General features: G+C 37.4%; 1 protein-coding gene across 2 annotated transcripts in view; it reads right to left on the bottom strand.

Moving 5' to 3' along the window:
• Positions 1-4297: 4297 nt before the first annotated feature.
• SETD3 (SET domain containing 3, actin N3(tau)-histidine methyltransferase) overlaps positions 4298-22102 on the bottom strand; it is a 62918-nt gene continuing 45113 nt past the window's right edge. For both annotated transcript variants that reach the window (XM_058806491.1, XM_058806492.1), the window contains exons 7-13: positions 20198-20256; positions 18248-18362; positions 13954-14028; positions 11121-11287; positions 10394-10479; positions 8477-8637; positions 4298-7868 (exon numbers count right to left, since the gene is read on the bottom strand). In XM_058806491.1, coding sequence (XP_058662474.1) covers positions 7425-7868; positions 8477-8637; positions 10394-10479; positions 11121-11287; positions 13954-14028; positions 18248-18362; positions 20198-20256 — 1107 coding nt within the window. In that variant the 3' untranslated portion in view covers positions 4298-7424. The remainder of the gene's footprint in view (positions 7869-8476; positions 8638-10393; positions 10480-11120; positions 11288-13953; positions 14029-18247; positions 18363-20197; positions 20257-22102) is intronic.

The raw sequence follows: 22102 nt of genomic DNA on the forward strand, positions 1-22102 counted from the left end.
AGCTAGGGAGAAAAAATCCCAACAATTAATGATCTTCTGTTCATAAAGAGGAACTGCTTATTTTAGTAAACATTTGTTCTAAACAAGTACCAGGCACATCTCTTTTCCTCTTTCTAGAAACAATCGTGTAGTTTGTTCACAAAACTGTTTCAGATGAACTTAGAAACGTAACCCGCTCTTGTGACCAGAACTAGAGATTCAGGCTCTGCCACCCTATTGCAGCCCCTTCTTCATGTCAGAAAACATAATAATGCTTCTTCATCTCAGAAAAATACTGCAAAAATTCAGCTTTGTGAGTGCTGCAAGGCATTTAGAAACCATTGGGAGAAAACGTGCCATGAAAGTGAATGTCTTCACTGCGGGATGCAAATATATGTTAAGCAATAAAATTCTACTTCCTAAATAGGCTTGTCTTGCTTTGATATTCAAGGATATGAAAAAAAGACATACATACTTCTCATTTAATCCTGCCAAGATACAAAACTTGCCTATTTTTATACAGTTGCCCAATATGGATGACAAAAATAGCTTTCTTAATAAAGAGAAGGAAAATACTAGCTAATTTCTCTTGCTGCAAAGCAGGAGAGGTCTACCTCAAGACTGCACATCATTTTAGGCTGAAATTCTACCTGTTGAACCTAATTTTGGTGAGGAAAAATGCTGCTGCTTCTGAAAACTCAGCTGAAGATAACTGAATTGTCCTGTCAGAGGATATCACTACTCCCAAAAGTAAAATCTGAAGAAAAGATTAATATGCTTTGCTCAGAGTAAGCTCGATAACTACCATTGTGCTGTGTATTTGCTTCTCACAGCAGATGATATTTGATCACTTGAAATGATTACTTAGCTTTAGCTGAGAATGTTTTGAATCAAGTGGCTCTAAATCATCTGTCCCACAAGTATTGCTACCAGCTAGTGAGCGTTTAGACAGCATTAGCACAGGTTAACAACACCTCTCAAAGGGAGAAAGGGCAGGGAGTACCTCAAGAGTGTGTGTGCATGTGTAAAAACCTCTGGGGACAAGGCAAGAGTTTTTGAGGCAGCAGCTAGACCTCTCCTGTGAAAAATAAACCACATCATGCCAAACTGTGTTGCATTTTTAAAACAAAAGACACGCTCTGTTTCCAGGGGGAAATAATTTCATCTAATCCTGAGCGATGACATTCGAATATGAATGTTGTGCACATGTTAATGGTGCTGGACAGTTTGTATCCCTGTACTTGAAGTGAGCCTGTTCAGCAGCACAGGACTGAGAATTTGTGAAAATTATATCACCATTTCTTAGGTTTGGGTAGTAGTACTTGCACTACTTAATGAAAAAAATTATACAGGAAACTATTATTTTCACTCCACACCTTATCATTTGAAAGATTTGTGTGTCATTCCTGCATTGAAGTGTTTACCATCGACCTATAAACTGCTGCTGTAATATTCCAGGAGGACTCACTTTCTTAGTCAATACATAAAAACTTCAAAACTGAAAGTGAAAAACAGATTTTCAAACATCACTCAGTGCTGACAAACTACTAAAGGTACAGTGATTTTATTAACACAGCAAATGACTACTTCTGATTTGTCTGCATACATTTCTTCAATGGATGATACAATTTAAAAGTAATAAATATGCTTTTTGATAGATACTTTTCAGAATTTTTAAGTGATAGCTTAAGAGACACAACATGCCAATGTACCCTTTAGGAATTGATGCCACTAGACAGAACCAAGGGCTTCTTTTTACCTAATCTTGTGGCTCCTTTCATCCAGGAATTATTAAGGAATGCAGTATAACTAGGTTTTGGTCACCTGAAAACACCACCACCACTTCCTTACTCACTTTGCTTGTTTATGCCTTTTAGCTGTGGTTTGATGCTGTTTTACAGCTGTGGAAAAAATCACATGTGTACCTGGAAAAAATTAAAGGGACAAATTATGGATTTGCATAATTTAGAAGCTTAGGTAGAGTCAGTCAACAGGGATGCATGTAGAAATGACTTTAAACACTCACTATGATGTACACTTTTCTATTTTATTTACCTATAGTTTGATCTGTGCTACTCCTTTTATTTCAAATCCATAGCAGCTCTGGTCCTTTTGTTACTAACCATTCAATAGTATCTTGACAGCAGAACTACATCTTCGTTCTCATTTAATAACTATTTATCATTCTGTATCTGCCCATTTTCAAGAAGGAATAAAGTTAAGTGTTCCAGAAATTGGAAAAAATTGAAACTTGACCTTTATTAAGTGGGTTAATTGTCACAATCTCAGCATGTACAAAATTAATGACCAAAAAGTGGAACTTCAGAGTTTCAGAAGACTAGGTTAATGTCCAAAAAAGCCTAAACTCTGACCTTCTTGACATATGCCAAAAGAAACAGCCACCCTAATAAATTACTACCTGTGTGCAATTATAATAAACCATTTCTAGCATCCAATCACTTGAATTAATTGCTGCAAGGCAGTGGGACTTATAGATATTCAAGGCAATCTAAAAATTCCTTTGCAGTTCATAGAAGGCTGTTTGTGCATGCCTGTTTCAGCATGGAGATTCAGTTTTAAAGCACATTATTCATACCTTTGTAGCACAAATCTGTGTACAAGCCCACTTAGTAGTGCTGAAATTAGGAGCCTTGGCTGAGGTATTAACATTACTGAAAGCAGTGAACCAGTGTGGAATACAGCAAAGGGAATGGAATTTCCCTTAAACCCATATCATAAAGCAGTTGCTGGATGCAGGACACCTACACAGTTTCCAAAATTCAGCCTTACACAGGAGGAACAGGCAACTTCTGTGAATTCGACAACAAACTGCAGCATATTTAAATCAAAGAGCATTTGCAAAAAGAAAGCTAAAAGAAAGAAATAAATGCTCCATTTGCATGGGTCCAAGGTAGCAGTACAACAGGAAATCTACTGACTTCCACAGCACCATGTCAAGCACTGCTGAACTGGCCAAGAGGACAGCCCACACTTCTCCAGAGATAGAAAAGCATCTAGGGCACAGGCAGGTTGCCCCAGCTGAACACAAAGCAAGAGGGAACCTGGTCAGAACCATGTGTAAGTGAAACAAGGATACAAGTTGGAATGAAGCTACTCTTGGTGTTTGCCATGCATGGGATGTTACAGAGAAATTTGCTTTTGGCCCCTGTTAATCCTATTCAAAGGACAACTGACTTGTGCACTCAGGGCTGGCAAGTTAGCCCATTTTTTAAAAACAGCAAACTTACATAAAATACCACTGTTTAAGTTCAATTATCTACTTCTGATGGTGTTTGAATCTGTGCTTAAGTAATGGCAACTCAGTTCTGAAACCAGTATTACTCACGAGTAAGATTCTATCCCCTATACTCCCACAGATTTTAAGCACCTTTCTGAAGAAACAAAGTCAAGTCTCGGTGTCAGCAGCCATTCACATCTGCTCTTCACTGCCAGTTCAACGCAACTGTTTGTGATCCATATGTGTTTGTGATCCATAGTGAAGGCCTTGCCTAATTGTGAAATTTCACAGTAATTACAGAACTAATTTGAGATGATTTTGAACATGCACTGAAATAATTCCTGAACTTCCTGTTCTTCAGAACAGCAACCCCTGCCTCCCTGGCAGGAGACAAACTGGTAGCTAGACAAACCAGCTGTTGATCACTTGTCCAGCTCCTCTTTTCCACTTAGGAAAGGACACCTCCTCAGCTTCCTCCCCTACCTAGCTTAATCTTCCATGATTACAAATTACACCAGATCCAAACCCCAGGACCATTTGTGGTTTGCTTTTTTCTTAATTATGGACTGAGAGTTTTTTTTTTTTTAATTTTGACTGAAAAATCGTCCACATGGTTTCCAAACTTGTGGCATTTGTTAGGAAATAGATGTAGAACCCAGGAAATGCTAAGAAAGCTCTCCTAACCATGAGTCACCAATTTATGTGCTGTACTTTGCACAGCATGCAGTGCATGCAAAGAAGGAAACTCGATAGAAACTATTAAATATAGATGGTAATTACGTGAAAATCATGTGGTCATATCTGACTTCAACAAGGATCAGTTAAAAATCTTCTAGAGGAAAAGGGATGGGTATGCTTCATCAGATAAATTTGGGAGGGCAATATTTTTACTGAAAACTCCTGTTTGGAACAGAGTATAAGAAATACCTGGACTGAGTTTCATTACATAAAATCAGAAAAGAAGATTTTGGGAGCACCTTTCTTTTGTCTGATTGAAATACTTCAAATGTTTCATAATTACTTCACATGCCTTTCTATACAACTAGGGAGGGAGAGAGAAGGGGCAGCAGTAGATACTGCATACTGGTTTCAAACATGTGAACTAGAGGAGATTTTGTAAACTAAATCTTCCAGAATACCATTGAATCATGCGAGTTTCAGGACTCCATGATGATCATTTCTCCCTAAAGGCAAATCAGCCTCAAGAAGGCATCTACTGTTGGGCTGCACAGATTTTCTGTACGTGCCACCTTATAATAATGTCTGAGGCAAAGAATAAATATTCTAGCCAAGAACAAAAACCATCCCACCTCCCCAGCCAGAAGGCTCTCATTTCTCCTTCACTCATGACAGCACTTAAGCTACAGTTGCATTTACACTTTAAAAACATTTTTCAGGCTGGCAGTTGTTGCTCAATTTTGTATATTTGACTTTATCAAGAGGGAAATATGGACATCACCTCGTGGCACGGACCCAAACTAGTTACAGGTTGTTAGGGAAATGATTCATCAGTAGGTAGGTTCATGTAAAATTCAAAAGGCTTTTTTTCCCCTGTTTTGCTTTTGGAGAACAGTCCGAGAAATGCAAGTGATGTCTTTCTTACAGGAATACTTTAGATAGCTAAACAGAAGCAAGATTTGGCATTTAGCCTGGGATTAGTGTGAACAGCCTCTTAACCAAACATTATGAAGAAAGTTAACTTTAAAATGCTTTGAAAGGTCTGTTTTCATGACAGATGGTAATAAGGGCTCATCAGTGCCAATTTTTTTTGTTTTCACCTCAGTTTTCAAAAGCTTAAGTTTTAGGTTAGTGCTTCTGAAGGAACCATTATATGCATAGAGGAAAAATGCAAATTACAAAATTAGATTACTCACTATTTTTATTGTGTGTAACATATTTTTCTAAATAACACTAACAGATGAAGAGTAAGAATTTGACCATGCACTCAGTAGAACACTTTCCTTTCTTTTAATTGAATCCTTTTTTTTTTTTTTCCCCAGCTATTTGTCCTTTAATCTTCATCTGTACACCTGGACAGATATTCCTCTCCCCACAGACCCCAAAAGATACAGCAGTCAGTATCAGGTAGAGGTTTTGTTTGTATATTACACTCACTAGTGAAGACATGGTAGAACTATATTTTATTCAAGAAAACCCACACATTCTGTCCTGTGGTGACCACAGGCTTTGCTAAGCCATAGATATTAGCAAATACTGGAACAAAATACAGTGTATCAGATTGAATCAAAGCATTTAAATTCTGAATTACAGTTATAATTTTCAGGGAAGGCTAGTTTCAGAATTGCATCATAGTATCTAGTACAATGTTGTGCAATGTAAGTGGCAGAAACAGAAGTGGAGTATTGGTCCTAATAAAAACCAAAACGTAATGACTCTTGTATGACATTTAAATTGTCAAGACAACAATTCCATGACATTCTACCAAAGGCAGCATATAGTTACAAAAATACTGGTCCAGCATCTTGTTAGTGATGAAGCAATATCCAAGGTGCAATGGCAACATGCCATTCTTAGTGAAATACGTTTTAAAAAACTATTTTTTCTATTTTCCCCACACTGATACTAGCTGAACACCAGAACTTCTATGACAACCTGAAAGAAGGTCACTATTTAAATGTGTATTGCACCAAAGATTGATGCAAAAACACATGTTCCAGGTTGCAGTATGAAAAAAGCAAGGCTAAAAAAACTACAAATGTGCCAGAAGACAATTTACTGCAACTGATCTTCGATGAGCAGTTTGCAACCTCTATTGAGTTTTAAACAACTGTCCAAGCTTTCCATTCTATCCATCATCATGAACTTAAGGATACAAAAGTAAAAGACAAAGTCCTTAATATTGAGAATGGATTGAAACCACTTTATACTCCTCTGAATTGATCCATAAAATAAAAATATTCTGCCCTCCTCTCCTCCTAATAGGCTGGTAATTTCAAAGTCAAGCCATGGAATTACCCTTGCTCTGATATTGCACAGTGCTAGGACTGTATGGTTTCCACCCAGAAATTCAAACATGGACTATGACAGTGACCAAAACTGCTGGTGACAGTAGACCTGCTTAAGTTGTGGCAGTATCGCAAGAAATGTGCATCAGATGAAGACACAATCTAAATGGCAAAAACCACTGCAGACTTGGCTGTGGTTTGGACTTGGGCCAAAAATACATAAACCTGATTGCCATTTCCTTTGAGAAAGCAGGATCAATTAATATCTTAACCAAAAGATAAAGTTGAGTAAGATCAGGTAACCATGTGAATTCAATGTTACATTCAACAAGACAGAAATGAAGGAGTAGCAGACAAGAACATTATTAATATTTTCCTTTTAATAATGGTTTAGTCAAAAGTGTAGCTTTGAAAATCTCTAGCTCATTGTGAAAACCTGAAGAAGCTGGGAAGTGACCTCACTTTGATCAGTTTAAAGCTGTGGCTTGGCCTATCTGCTTGCAAAATCTCCAGTAGCTCTACCAACACTGTAAATAAAAACTGCCTGGAAATAAAAAGTAGTCAGCCTTTAAAAGTTCATGAATGTTGTATTGTAGCAGCCTAACTCCGACTGAAGAAGAAAGATATTTCATACAGTAAACAAAAGACAAAGTAAACTGAAATCTTCAGAGATCACTTTAAGTGTATGCAATTTGGATTCTCATTGACATTTAAAACTACCAATCATAAGGTTGCCACCTTACCTTTTCCTGGACTGGCACACCTGATTTTAAACAGGTTTTCCTCCAGTCTCCCAAGTTTCTCATCCTCTCATTCAGTTTTCTGCTGTATTGCTCCCCTACCTTCATGCTGAATACCGAGTCAGTCCTGCCTTCTGCTTTTCTTGGCAGGAGGCAGAGCAAGCTTTTAATTTCGGTAGTCAGAGTGACAGAACAACAAACGCACAGCAGATAGAAGAGCTTAATTCTTCCCCAGGAAGAAAATACATTTGGTTCAACAAAGGGCTGCAAAATCTTCCAAAGGCACCTCTTTCCCCGGTTTTTGCCTGAAAGCAAGATGGCAATCTTAATTGAAAAGGGATGCTAAATCTTTTAAATAACTTAAAATTTCATTTTTATATAAAGCAGCAAAACCATTTTTCTCTGCAGAAAGAGAAATGTTAACAAAGGAACACACCAACATAAATGCACTGTTGATAAACTTCAGCTAGTTTAATTTCACAAGAAAGTAAAATTTTAGGACTATTCTTTAACCTCATCAGTACTTTCTGAAGAAGATTCTTTGGCATCTTCAGTCCCTCTGTTGCTTTTCTCTTTACTAAGATTTTCACTTTCTGATTTGGTCCCATTAAATAAAGAGTTTTCACCATTTACAAACCCATTCTCTGTGACTTCAGCATCAATGGCTTCATCAATCTTTAAGTCCCCTTGCTCTTCCACATCTTCCAGGTTTCTCAAGACAATAGGGAGTCTAGAGTCTGCCACAGTGTTCTCCAACAAGGCAATGTGGCCCTTGTCATACTTGGGCAGCGGAGCTCCGTCTGCCATTTGTTTGCTGTAATACTCTCTGCTGGCAGCGGCGCTCTTCACCGCCTTCTCCAGGATCTCCTTCTCACCCAAGCGCAGTTTGATGGCCATTGTCGCATGTGGGGTGAGGTCATGGGTCTCCAGGAAGGACTTATCCACCTGGTGGGAAAGAAAAAGCAACTCTGCTACTGACACCTCACACAACCAAACAGCCCCTCACCTCATCTCTTTCTCCGAGCAGGAGAGACACCAGGCAGAGCCAAATGGACATGAGGGGGTCTGCAAGGAGTCCCAGTGAAATTTGTCATGAAATCATAAAAAAGCCCAAAATTTCTGCACATAAATCAGTCTGCATGACAAGCAAAGTCAGGTTACTTCACAAATACATGCAACATGTAGATGCACTTATACATTTGCAATAGATGCACATTGCTTTGCAGTCTGGAGAATGCAACTAACAGACAACAAGTTGAAACTGATTCTCCATCTTATTTGCAGAGAAAAAAGCAGGTAGTCTCTACTTGGAAAATCAAAGGAAAAATACATTAACAAAATTACATTAACAAAATTTTCTTTTTTGCAATCTTATTTGATTTTCCTTAGATAATGCAAAACTGTTTCTACACTTAAAAAAGTACAGAATTAATTATGTACTAACATTCAGGTTGAAGTTTGCAAAGACAAGATGGAGGACAAAATATCTTTTCCTACAATTACAATGCACAGAAGAACTCAGACTTTTAAATTACACATAATGATAATTTTACCTCCACAGTTGTTTTATAGGTTTTCAAAAGAAGGGATGCTCTGGCTTCCAGGAATGTCCAAAGTTTAACTTCATTGTCCCAGCTAACAGGAAAGTCAGAGTTCCCCAGAGTGAAGATTTTGCCAATCGCATGCTCACCTATCAAGTGCTCCTTCAGCTCTTCTGCAATAAGTATAAAACCAATCTGTTAAAAAACAATCTCATCATTCACTTTGTCAGTTGACAAACTGCAGAAAGATTTATTTTCAATCGTATATCTTTGAGCAGCTAGCAAAAAATAACCCTCTCCTCAAATAACAATTATCAGATATGCTGCTTTTTTTCTAGGATTTGCCTCAAAGAGACAACTGCAAATCTTCAGGTCAGCAGCAAATGGGCTTTCTCTCCACCTGGAAATGAAGATACTTTAGACATCACAGCCTCTCATACACAGCATAAATCTCTGTCAGTGAAACAGAATGTTTTGTAAAATCATTCATAAATTAAAGGGAGTAAATTTGTAAAGAGCGCAATGAACTTTTTGAGAATAAAAGGAACAGGCCAAAGAGCGTGCAAATAGCAATGGAATTCTTTTTCCTATTGTTTTGATAATCTTTTTCAGTAGCAGAAGCTTCCTACAGGTGGTCAGAAAAGACATCCATCAAAACTCAAGAGCAGAAAATATTTAATGAGTTCCTTGATATTACACAAATTTCATTTGAGTTTTAATTAATAAATTTGACTACTGCAAAGCTGTTATGACAAACTTCACCAAGAGCTTGCATGTAGTTTCTCAATAAACAGTTTTCTTAAACACTATTTAAGACATATAAATAAAGTGAGCACAATCATATACCAAGAAATGCAATTAAAGCATTCACTAGCTATATTTTCCTCTCCAAGTCAAAATTCACTCCCTCATCAGCATCCTAAAATTTTCTTCCCTTGAATTTACTTCCCAGAAGTATGAGGCAATTGTAAGAGATGGAAGAGTCCCTTCCAACTGAACTGTTCCAGTATATTCTAATTTCTTAGTAAACTCTAAAAGATAGATGACAAGAGGAAGTAAAGGCATGACACTAAGTTACATTGTTTTTATTAAAGAAAGCAAATAGACCACATGCAGAAACTCAACTACTTCAGTATTCCTGCTGGCACAAAAAATCCACATCATCTGCACAGTATTCCTTACTGCAAGGGAGTTCTCTCACTGTCATGACAAACTGTCACATCCATAACCTTCAAAACTGCATCTAACCAACAAGGAGCTATTATGAGCATTTAATGAGAAGTTTCACATGCACAAATAAGGTGGATATTTATTAAATGTACACATATTTTGCCCCACAAATAAAAGTAACAGAAGAGAAACACTAGAAAAACAGTCTGCAAATACAGAAATTACCAATTACCAATTACCAAAATATTGAATATTTAGTTCACAAATTACTAAAATATTGAAAATACTCAACTTTGAAATGTCTCTTCCATATTTCCTCTATCATATAGAATATTCCAGTTTCATACATAAATTATTCCAGTGGTGATGACTAAAATGCTGTGATTTTAAGCATGTAAACCCCTAGGTCTTGCAGGATCTTGTTCTGCAAACTATTTTGAAACTTAAGAACTAGAGATCCAACTCCAAAGCTCACTCATTCACAAGAGTCTGGGAGATTAAAAGAAATAAAAAAATTGTATCATCTCATACTTTCAGAGTTACTGAAATATTCCCTCAGATGACATGGCCAAAGATTGGGCTTCTCAGTAGCTTAAAAATTTCTTTGTAACTGAAACTCCTCAACTTTTCTGATCACCTATCTTAATGTTTTATATATATAAATGTCTATTCCATTCCTACATTAACAAAAAAAAAAAAAATCAAAAATCCCCCCAACAAGACAAAAATAAATTAGGTTATCTTCATAAAATATCCTACCTTCACTCATACAAAACACTCGAAGGAAAGCCAAAAGCTGGGCAGAGATTGCAGGCTCAGTGGAGTGCAAGGCAAAAACACTTGAACTAATAAAAGAAACAATCAAATAACAACAGTAAATACAAGTCCAATTGTCATACCTTTTAACTTATTTTAACATAAAAGACCATAAAGTATACAACAAATGTACTGCTACAAAAGTAACTTAAAAAATATTAGGTAACATTAGCTCAAACAGAAAAGCTTCCCTAACTTGTATCTGAAAAGAATGATTATCTCTACTATTTTACACTTAAAATTATTTTACACAGCTTTCATAATAAATTCATGAAAATGCAATGTTTCATGTCTGCTGCTCCTAATAGTACCCTCTGGACTGAAATGACTAAAGGAAAATGCTGTGATTCACATACTGAGCATTGTACTATGTCTACAAGGGATAGGAAAGAAAGTAAAGCCACAGATTGCTTCAAATTAATCCTTGCTCTGTTTTTGTTCAAATGGTTATTAAAGCAAAGGCTTTTCTCGTTATATATGGTTCAAATTAGATGATAATACAGTTCAGAGAACTTCTGTAAATATTATTACAATAACTTTAATTTCCTATACAAACAGGAGAAATATAACACCTAAGAAAATTATCACAAAAGAGCTCCATATATGCTTTCCTGGACACTCTAGACTTTGGAAATGTTTTGAAAAAGCCATGGCATTGTGTTTTACTTACGTTGGGATACCAGCACGAGCTAAGACCTCTGCCTTCATAGCATACAGCCTGTCACTTTTACTCACGCCAAGCTTTATTTTCACTCTGTCATGTGAATTATTATCAAAGAAAAAACCACTGTGGATCACAAATTCAGCGTTTGACCGAGTGCCATAAAAAATGTAAATCTAGAAGGATGAAAAGAGAAGTGAAGGGACAGGAAAAAAGCTTAAGATCAGCTCACAAAATTGACATAATTTAAAAGTTATTTTCTAGAAGAGTTACTATTCTGAGTACAATGTATATTTGGTTATATGAAGAAACATGCTTTGTTTCCTGGTATTGACTAAAATGCTGTATACAATATGGCAATTACACTTTAGAGGTAGATGTAAACATATACATGTATAACAGAGACTTTGAAAGGCAAGAAGAAATTCTTATTCTGTACTTAAAAAAAAATTTTTCTGGTTTTTACCACTTACATAAAGTGCCAGCATACAGAAATAAGCTTTCAAAGGTTTATTAAAGGCTAAAAAAATCAGAGACAAGGAGGGCCCATTAAAAGAAATGGTGTTTCTGGAATCATTTTCCCCAACCAAATGTCCACTCAAAACTATACTGCTGATAGATCAACTTTGCTTTCATTTAAATGTTACCTTAAGATATGGATATACCACAGTACAGCACACAGAGAGATCTGAGCTGTGTTCAGCCAGTATTTATTTTTGTTTTACTCTGAACTCTTTTTTATAAAGCATATAGTTACTTTAATTCACATTTAAAAAGAAGTTCCTAAATATAACCTGCAGAATGGATTTAACTCAGGGCTAGGCAGTATGAAATTCATGGGACTAGAGGTCAGAGTAGCAATTGTATTCTCCCACATCAAGAGGATATTTTCCCATTTGTGTTTGATAACAAAATTGTCAGTCAGAAAAAGAAGTCCCATCAGTTACAGAATTCCCTTCAGAACCTCAGGGTACAGCAGTGCTCTGGATGCCTGCAAGCTTCCATTCCTCTCTAGCTGACAGAGAAAGACACAGTGCTCTCAAAAGGGCTCAGTAACAGCAATGATGCCATTTACTTTCTCTGTTTTCCATTTTGTATAAGAGCTGTTTATCCTAAGCACTAAATGCTAAAGTATGATGTTGAATTATACTGAACATTATACTGTAACACACTCATCTGATGAACATGTGACCTGACCAGGTGTATTGAGGCAGTGGGTAAGGAGAGAGTTGCTCACCCTCTCAAGTTTTAAAACTGTTGTGATACATCTCATATAAAACTAAAAGTCACATATCTGTATAGATTACACAGTATGCTCTTACACCCCAAGACTGTTTTACAAAAAATCCAATTAAACAGAGTGAGAATTGCTTTATTTCAGGCCAGTGTTTGACAGACTCTGTGGACCTCTGCTGCCTAACATTTTTTAGTAGTAAAAGCATGGATCATACATTCTTCCTGCTAAAACTGTAAGAAATGACATCTGCATGGTATATTAAAGGACTGAAGCATTATATAATTACAGTGCTTTAAAGATGTCACTAACAGTTAAAGTTTGCACAGAAATTCTGATAAATAGCAGACAAAGTGAAACTACTAAAATAAAATTGAAATATAGGAACCCTCTATAATTGAAATGGAGAAAGCAGCCAGAACAGCTATATGACACATCCATTGCCAGCTGTGGAAAATTATAAATTGGATCACTTCTGGAAAAACTGTGGACCCCTTTTAACTCATCACACCACAACTGGAAAAAACAGAAAATATTTGACTACCATAACAAATTCTGAGAGCAAAAATATACAATCACTAAACCTCAGCATAGCAATGAGGATAAATACACTTTTGGAAAGATGTATTCAATAAAGAAAAAATGCCAGACACTTCTTTGTTACAAAAAGGTAGCATACAAAAGAAAAATTAAAATCACAATATTATAAATTGTAAGACTGGCAAAATAACAGAGTAAAAGTAAAAACTCAGAGGCTGAGTTACAAAACATTTCAGGATGTTTCATAGACAAAGGCTTTGTCTGGCCATGCTGGCTGCACAGGAGCAGTCAGAGAAGGAGTGCTGCTCCACTTGAGGGTTTAGGCTGGCAGCTGACACAGCACAGGGGCTTCCTACACTCCTGGAACCACTGTCTCCAGTGCATCCCTGGTTTGGACACACTCAGTTTTGGTTTTGAGCAGTTCTGATCAAAAGACTGCATTCTGAACTGTTCCATGCATCTTTGCAAGACTCTCCTGCTGTCTCAGCATGAAGAGGTAAATGCATGCATGCCTGTGTGAAAGGGGCACAGGATGTTTTTAGGTCCTTTCTCATTTCCACTAAGCATTGCAATGACAACAGCATGGGTTAAAATGACTGGCAACTGTACTGCATTTCACCTCTTTTACATGAACAAAGACTAACAAGAAACATAAGCCAACAAACACCATTGTTAAAAAAGACTCTACAATCCATTACTACAGACAAATCTAAAAATTATTTATCTTTGGTCTTTTGGATAGGGCCTTTTACTAAGCTCTTCCAGAATTCCTAACTTGGTGGCTCTGTATGTTCACTCACCAATTATTAAATATTTCAACTAGTTCTTTAAAATACAAGGAATAAAACTCTCCTACAGTCGGGGTCTACCAAGTCATAGAAAATATTCTGAAAAATGTACATGTATTTAGTTTGGTAGCATTTTCACTCAAAATTAGCTCAGCATAATAAATTTCAAATGTAGCAGGGTTTCATCCACACCACTACATCATTAAAATTTTCTAGGGAGTCACCAAGTGTTCACAGAACTTAATGGACCAACAATAATGTAGCCAACTCTTCACACTACCTGTTCTCCAGCCTTGAAATCTTGAAGGGCTACACATTCACACCGGTCATCTTCCAAATTGTAGCCTGTAGTGATCTATCCAGGAAAAGAGTGACAAAAGCACCTTTAGCATTTTATATTTCTCTCTCCCACCACTGACAAATTTCCCTATTGGAAATAAATATTAACAATAGGAATTGCACACATTTCTTTCTCAGCACAACAGAATATAGCTGATAGTGATTGCTTTACGATTCCTGAGCAATCTCTTTTTTTTAAAAAAGTCTCTGTATTAAAGAAATCTAATGGAGGAAATAACCTACCTGAAGGGAACAGAAGGCTCTGAGGAAGGTACCCTCCACAGAGCACAGACAAAGTACCATGCTAAAGCTGGCAGCTTGTTATAAAGTTCTGGAGCTTTCAGTCACTCCCATGAGGCCCAAGGGAGCAAGGCACTGACAGCTCTATATGCTGTGCTTTATCCTTCAACTGCCAACACATTTTTGATCTCTCAATGAAAAAGGATTAGATAACTGTGGATCTTTAGGGGATACAATCTTCAGAGAATTATAATTTACTTGAAAATAATCCCTTTATCTAAAAGTTAAGTAATACTCTTAAAATGCTAAAAGGATTTTTGAGATGGTAGCTGGCAATGGAAGAGGATAAACTCTCTTGACAAACCTGCACTTCCCCCAAAATAATTACTAAACTGTAAAGGGGTCACACTAACAAGTAAAGCTATCCTAAAAATGTAATATTTTTTATTAAGTGATGAACAGCATGTTCTTGAAAAGTATGACCAGAGATGCAGCCACAGGATGGAACATAAGCTGCTGAAAAATCAGAAAGCAACTTTTATGGTAGGTAGTCTGAGTTCAGTACTGACAGAGGTAACTTACGGAAAAATATGCTCTGAGCCTGGGGAAAAACCTAGAAAAAGCCAGCAATTCTCTCTCAGCCTTCAAAAATGAAAACATACTTTTTTGTAAGCTGACGTGAGTTGCAGTATAGCCTGATTCCCATCTTGGATGCAGCTTGTCCAAAGACAGAACTCCTCAGATTATTTCAAAAGCTTGCTTGATGGCTCACACATTAATAGTTTTGCACTGCTTGCATCATTAAATGCGCATTTGTCAGCCGAAACAGTGCTTTCAAATGGAGCAAATCCAAAATGTCAGCCCCAAGCACGGGCAGCCCGGCCCTGCAGACGCTTGCAGAAAGCTCCCTGTGCAGATGCCTCACTGCAGGTCTGTTAAATGGGCTTGTGGAGATCAGTAAGGAACACAAGAGTCATCAATACAGCCCACTGCGAAACACAGGCTGCACTACTTGAACACAGAAATTCCTGTGCAGTCTCTAATTTGGAGTGCACAATTTTAATTAAGATTTTCGATTTAGAAAGATATCCTACCCTGAATTGCAGGTTACAAATGCAAGAGGATAGCAAATCTACCTTCTACAAATCAGTCATCTTCTGAAAAACTGTACTTTTCATCCAAACAAGAAACTTTTGACCTGTCCTGAAATTTTCTTAGTGTGTAAACTCAGTGAAATAGCTCTGAATGTGAAATGTCCACCCCAATCCTTTGAAATGCTGGTGGAACAGAAGGCTTTCACAGACTGGGGAAATTCCATTATTTTAAGAGGAGGATTCTGTCAGTTTAAGCATGCCTCACTGGAGTACTGATCTTTCTTTTAAATTTTTAGTTTTGCTTTAAAAAAAAAAACCCAAAACAGCACACAAAACCCAGCAGCACTTCTGAAAGACTTTTCTATAAAGCATAATGGAGTGCTAGACTCCTATTTCCTCTTTCTTTTAATAGCAGTCACGTAAGAGAATTAACAGGGTGTTTACTTCTCTTCCCACATGATAGCTGACAAATTGCATCCCTTCAGTTTTATTTCTGAAGCAGACTGATACATGAATTTCAAGTTGTGTATAAAGCATGCAATAGTCTGCCTGGTCAGTGATTAAGGATGGACCCAGCCCAACAGGCAGAATGTAGCTTATTCAAAGCTCTGTCAGAACTGGTAATCAACCTCTGACTGTCAAAATACAATCCCACTAAAGAATAACAATGAGAAATGCATGAAGACAACCATTTTGAAATAGTTCTTAGAGGCAGGTTGATCTAATTAATAGTGTCAGAGGCAAGAAAAAGCTGGATGGACCTAGCTCCAGTTCAAATCCAAAGAGCATTTTATTATCTAGCTCATGGAAAGGGGCCCTGCGCAATAAAGCAAGAACAGGGATATGTATGGCAGCTGATTGATTTGGGAGGTGTTTCAGCACTACATTTGGAATAAACTACACAGGGTGCATTCAATGTCATCTTTTGTTTCTTACTTTCCTGCAATGAATAACAGTTCCCTTCATGTATTTTACAGGGATTGTGCTGTGATGAAAGCAGAGCCCACCCTCACCTCACTCTCCAATAATATAAACTACGATATAGGCAGCCTACAGTTATCTTAGCAGTCACCCCCCATTTCTAATGGTAAAAGGCAACTAGCACACAACAGAAATAGCTTTAGTAGTTTTTCTTAGCCCATTACCAATAGTACAGTTTTCTATCCTTCCTGAATTTATATCCATTTAAATTATTTTCCCTAGAAATATTAAATAAATGACTGAAATTTTTATATATATACAAAACATTTAAGTTCAGCACAACCTCCTTTGCCCTTTAGGATATATTTCAGCATAAAAAAATGTTTCGAATCCTGATATACTACTGCATTAGGAGGTTTGGCTCCAGAGGCTGGCTCCAAATCAAACCCACTCTTAAAGAGCATAATAAAAATAAAAATTACTTTATCAATTTAAATAGAAGTTTGAATGAGTAAAACAACATAAATAGCTGCTCTTTTAATATATGTTTAAATTTTCCCTCACAGAACCTTGATTCTCTTCCTCTTTACTCTAATCCCAACTTTGAAGGCATTCATTAAGAGTTGTCTAATGAATACAGACAAGTCTCTGCAAAAGCATCTGAAAGAGATGCCCAGCAGGAAAAGGGTACAGGAAGTACTGATGCTTGCAGCTATGACTTATATTACAAAAATACACATTTCTGAATTTTAAGCAATTTTCTTTATACTGAAGACTCTCATATGAACTTTAGTGCTGTATCAAAGCTGTGAGATTGCATGACAAATAGGCAAAGGCAAGAATCACTGTTAAAGAACAACATGTAATCACCTTGCAATAAGGAAAAATAAATAAATAATAAACCCCAAACACTTGCACCTTCGTAGCCTAGCCTACCATGCTGTAATTGATACAGTCATAGTAACACTAAATTAGCTAAATGTCAAGTGAAAAACAACTTGCTTTACAGTTTGTTCATTTAAAACAGACTTTTTTTATACCAACAGCACTAACACATACTGCTGTCCTAACACTCAGGTCAAGCCTCCCACAAAAGACCCAGATCACTTCAATAGGATGGTTATAGCCAGTGCTTACAATAAATAATATCTACTGGAAACACAAGTAGGGGGTATGATTTTTGAAGTGTGCATGAGTATGACTAAACAACACTGATAAACCAGCCTCTCTGGGTTTCCATTTCCTCACCTCAGCATTAACTAGTCTGTTAATGAAATCAGGAATCATCCCCTGAACTAGCGCACGTAAGCCAAAATGTCAGCAGGTCTGACTTTCTATATACATATGTCACCTTTTAAATGTTTAATATGCCCTAAAGTAGTATTTTTGCATTTTGTTTCTTTGATGTAGTAACAGATGTACTGTTTTTGTTGAACTAGGCTTTGTTCTTGTTGTTGCTGTCTCTGTAACAAGGCTCTTTGGGCACGGTTAGGAGAGCAGGCAGTATTTCTTAGTTGCAAATCTCTAACCACTTTCCCTAGTGGTAGCTACGAGAGGCAACATCCATCAGTGCCTGCTTTCTGTTCTCAGAACAATTCTGTCCAGTGCCGTGCATCTTCTTCAGCCCACCAGAAACAAAGCTCCATGTCAGGAGACTTTGCAGACTTGCCTGGACATGTCATGTAAATAAAAACTTTTTAAAGTACATTATATGCACATAAGACATAACTTTACACAAGTACCAAATCTATTGTAAAGTTTTCTCTAGATGAAGAAAGGTCTGCCTAAAAAGCTATCATAAGATATTTGAGAAACTGACAAACCTTTCTTTCAGATATTAGATTTTTTAGCATTTCTTGGGAAGATAACATACCTGTGTTAAGAAGCATAACAGAAAGTGCTACTGAACTGTTGTATAGCAGTTGAAAGACTTAATACTTAAACTTTAAAGTCTTTCAGCAACACTGAAGAAATCCTTACCAGTCCATTAGTATGATTACACATGTCCCATAAAGGTATTAGAGCCAGTGTAACTCTGGAACCATCTTCTGTTGGAATCTGGTTCTGCCGTGTCATAACAGAGGAAACTGCCCATCTGCAAAAGGCAAAACCATGAGCTGGTCAATGTTCAAAGCATTAAAACACAATTGGCCATATCCCACCTGAAGCAATCATTTAGATTGGGAGTTTCCAAACTTAGTTTCCTTCAAGATCACACTGACTATAGGAACAGTAGAAGGCAATATCACTTGCAGGAAAAGCAGCAGCTCCCAGGTTTCCAAGACATGCACACAGAACAAATACCAAACCAGGACTGAGATCCTTCTCTTTGCAGAGAACCTTCCATTTCCTGCATCCTCAGCCAGGATCCACTCCCTGTGTCAGCTTCTGCTTCCCAGCCCTTCACCACATGTTCCTCACAGCACACATCCCAAGCCCAGGGTCACCTGCTTCTGCAGCTTCTCCTGCTGGGCAGCAGGAGCTCTCATCTGTGTGCAAACTCTTGTAAGAGCCAGGGTGTGTTTTCCCCCTCACTCTCTAAAAAGCTTAAGTACTGCATGCACTGGAAACCAGTGCAACCACCTGACACATGCACAATCTTTTGCCAAGTATTCCTCTTCAATCTGCAAGATTTTGGCTTAGGTCAGTATTGCCAAACTTTTTGCTCAATAGTATTGAGAGGAAAAAAATCCACAACATTCCAAACAGATATCCAGGTAAAAACAATAGAGTATTACGTAATTCTTTAGCACATGGACATCATTCAAAACCCTTCTAAGTCAGGTTAAGTAAACAAAATGCAAGCTACTTTTTCAAACATAAAAATCTTTAGAAAAGCTTAGGATTTCAGTACTTTCTAGAATTTCAATTTTTATTTTATACCTGAAAAAAATTAATATTAAACACCAGTGGAAAAAAGTATCTTAGTCTCACCATGTTCTGGCCTTACTACATATATGTGATGTGAGGTTTTTTGAGGGAAAAAAAGATGTCACCAGGAGAAGGTCAAAATAATTTTAATTCCCACAGAATCCACCACTAACATGTACTTAATATAGAGAATAAGACTTGTGAAGGATTTCTTCAGAAGAACTAGATTGATAAGAAAGACAGTGGCAAACTGAAATCAACCTAATGTCTAAAAAGAAAGTTAAAGTTAAATTGTAGATAATTCTAATATACAAACACTGCTTGAGACACAGTAATAATATGCTTCATGTTAATTGTTGCAATTTGCCTGTAAAATTTTAGAACACCTCACTTGTAAATCGGTGTGTTCCTTCCTTTAAGTGAAGGAGGCATGCTTCAGAAATCCCACTTTCATAGCCTTACCCACAAGTACAACTAGGCTAGAAAATCTCTTATGAATGCCTTTTATTCATGCTATTTTAATCATTTAACAGAATTAAAGCTCTCATTATCTTAATTATTATTCTTTTAATCTTAGTTCTGTCACCCCTTATAGCACCTCCAAGTGACACTAATGCTTCATGTGTACAACTTCCATTCTCCAGCTCTCCTGTTCAACAGCAGCAGCTCTAGATACTAACTTTTGCTAGTGTGTGCTGGTAGAGACTTTTATGAAAAAAAAAAGAAATTAAAAAAATTTCTCCAAACCCTAAAACTCCTGCCACGTCAACTGAATTATTTTCTTAAGAAACAAGGAATTAACCTTAGTAATCTGACTATGTGTGCCAGTGGGATAAACTAACTGCTTATAATGAATGACTATTCCTTTGTAACAATTAAAATCTGCATATTTATTTCACTTTCTTCTTCATTAATAAAGTGCATTAGTATCAAATTCTACAATTAACATTTCAGTAACAATAGGGCTTTCCCACCAATTAACACTTCCAGGGCCCCATAGTTTACCATAGTAAAAACAGAAAAGAAACAAAGAAAAAAAAAATTAAAAGACAGACCAACCTGTAGTCGTCATAAGTGAAAGAATCCTTTAAGGGCAGTTTGCTGGCATTAGGATGGGTCTGCAAAATGTAAGTTGCATAAAAAGGTGAAAAGAGGAAGAAAAGAGAAATCAGAAATCAGTCAGCAGAATTTCATTATTTAGCTGCCTAACAGATCCTAACAAGAGCCAAATGAAGCAGGAGGCGTCCAGCCGCGCTACAGAGGGATCATCATGCTATTATGCTCTCATACATCACTGTCAACTTAATTTGTTGTGCCCAGCAGCCGCCATAAATCTGTTTCTTCATATTTCAAGGTTGGAACCCACAGACATTGTACAAAAATAAAAAAAATTTAAGGTGGACTGAGTATGTGAAGGTAAAACACAATCCAGCCCTCGATGCACAGTGGGAGAAAGAAATCAGACAATAAGTGTGCATTAGCTTTCACCAACTTCCACATTTTTTTCTCCTCTGTGATATCAGTGAGGTATTTCAGAAATGCAAGAAATATCATACAAGATTTTCAATTCTGCCTTGATACCTGTAACAGCGTTATTCAGTAAAAGTTGCACTACACCTCTGAAACAAAAGCAGATTAAAATATTTAAATAGCTTTGGTGACAAACACTGATTAGGCAGTATCTACATTAACCCATCTACACACGCTCCTATCTAAAAGTGGAGCTGTGTAATTTGAGAATGTGTAACGCAGCTCTCATTAACAAGCAAACATTTAATGTCTAAAAGCTTTAAGAAGCTCTGATACCCGTTATTTTTCTAACTAATTAACTTATTTAAAGTCTCGAAAATACAGGTAGCTTTAAGCCTACATTCACACATTTTCTTTAGAACTTTGTTCCAATTCACAAATGGAAAGCCACAGCAGCATAAATTTTAATCTTCAGGTTCAATTAGGTCTCTGAGACGAATTGAAGCAAATGATCAAACGGTTATTTCAGAAGATACAAATGATTTTTTGCATAGCTCTATCTTTGCGACGCTTTTAATGCATGAAGCTCCATGTAGTACGCAGTTTTTTACTCTTGATGCATTAGCATCACAAGTGCGTGGTAATTTATCATTTCTCACTGTAATGTACTTGCTGGCACTGTGTGCAGGACAGTAGGGGATGAGGTAAAAGTGGCTCAAACCGTAAATCAATTAGAAAACAAAAGCTTGTGCTCAGCGCGCAATTTTAGGCAAATTATATATTACAAAAGACTGCCAATTGGGTGTGAGGTCCCAGGTGGCTGCTCTCCCTCAGCCCCTCGGTTAACCCTTCCGATGGGCTTTCTCCGGAACACGACCGAAGTTAACAATTCCAGCGCCTCCTGTCCCTCCCCTCACTTTTAATTTTTTTTTTCTTTGTACAGCACTCTACGTTTCCATATGACTTTCACTCACATCGATAGCACGGTCATTGTGTAACAAATCCCTTCGAATTTAATTGTAGCAACACATTGTACAGTTGTTTCTTCTCACAAAAATATTCAGCATAAACCCAGGACTGAGACAAAGCCAAGACATCTCAGGAGGCACCTTCGCTGCCGGACAGTCCAGACCCGAGTCCAGAAACGAACACAGAAACTCAGCCTTCAGCTGGAATTAATTATTGCTAACAAAACCCTCCCTGTAGTTTTTATTCATGACAATCTAATTTCAACTCTTATTGCTAGTGTTAGTGATGTATTTTGCAGCAGCTTGATAAATTAAGCGGGGAAAGACAACACCAACACTGCGAGTATCAGCCCCTCAGTTTCCCTTTCCAGCACGGCCGTGCTTCCCTCCGGCCCGTGGCGATCGGTGTGAGGAGCGGGGTCTCATTGTGCGCCTCGAGTTTACATCCAGCACTCCGCCTGCAGTGCCCGGAGCCCCGCGGGTGCCGCTGCCCCGGCCCCCGGCCGTGCCCGGCCCCGCCGCCCCC

The sequence above is a fragment of the Ammospiza caudacuta genome, chromosome 6 (genome assembly GCF_027887145.1).
Source record: "Ammospiza caudacuta isolate bAmmCau1 chromosome 6, bAmmCau1.pri, whole genome shotgun sequence".
NCBI lineage: Eukaryota > Metazoa > Chordata > Aves > Passeriformes > Passerellidae > Ammospiza > Ammospiza caudacuta.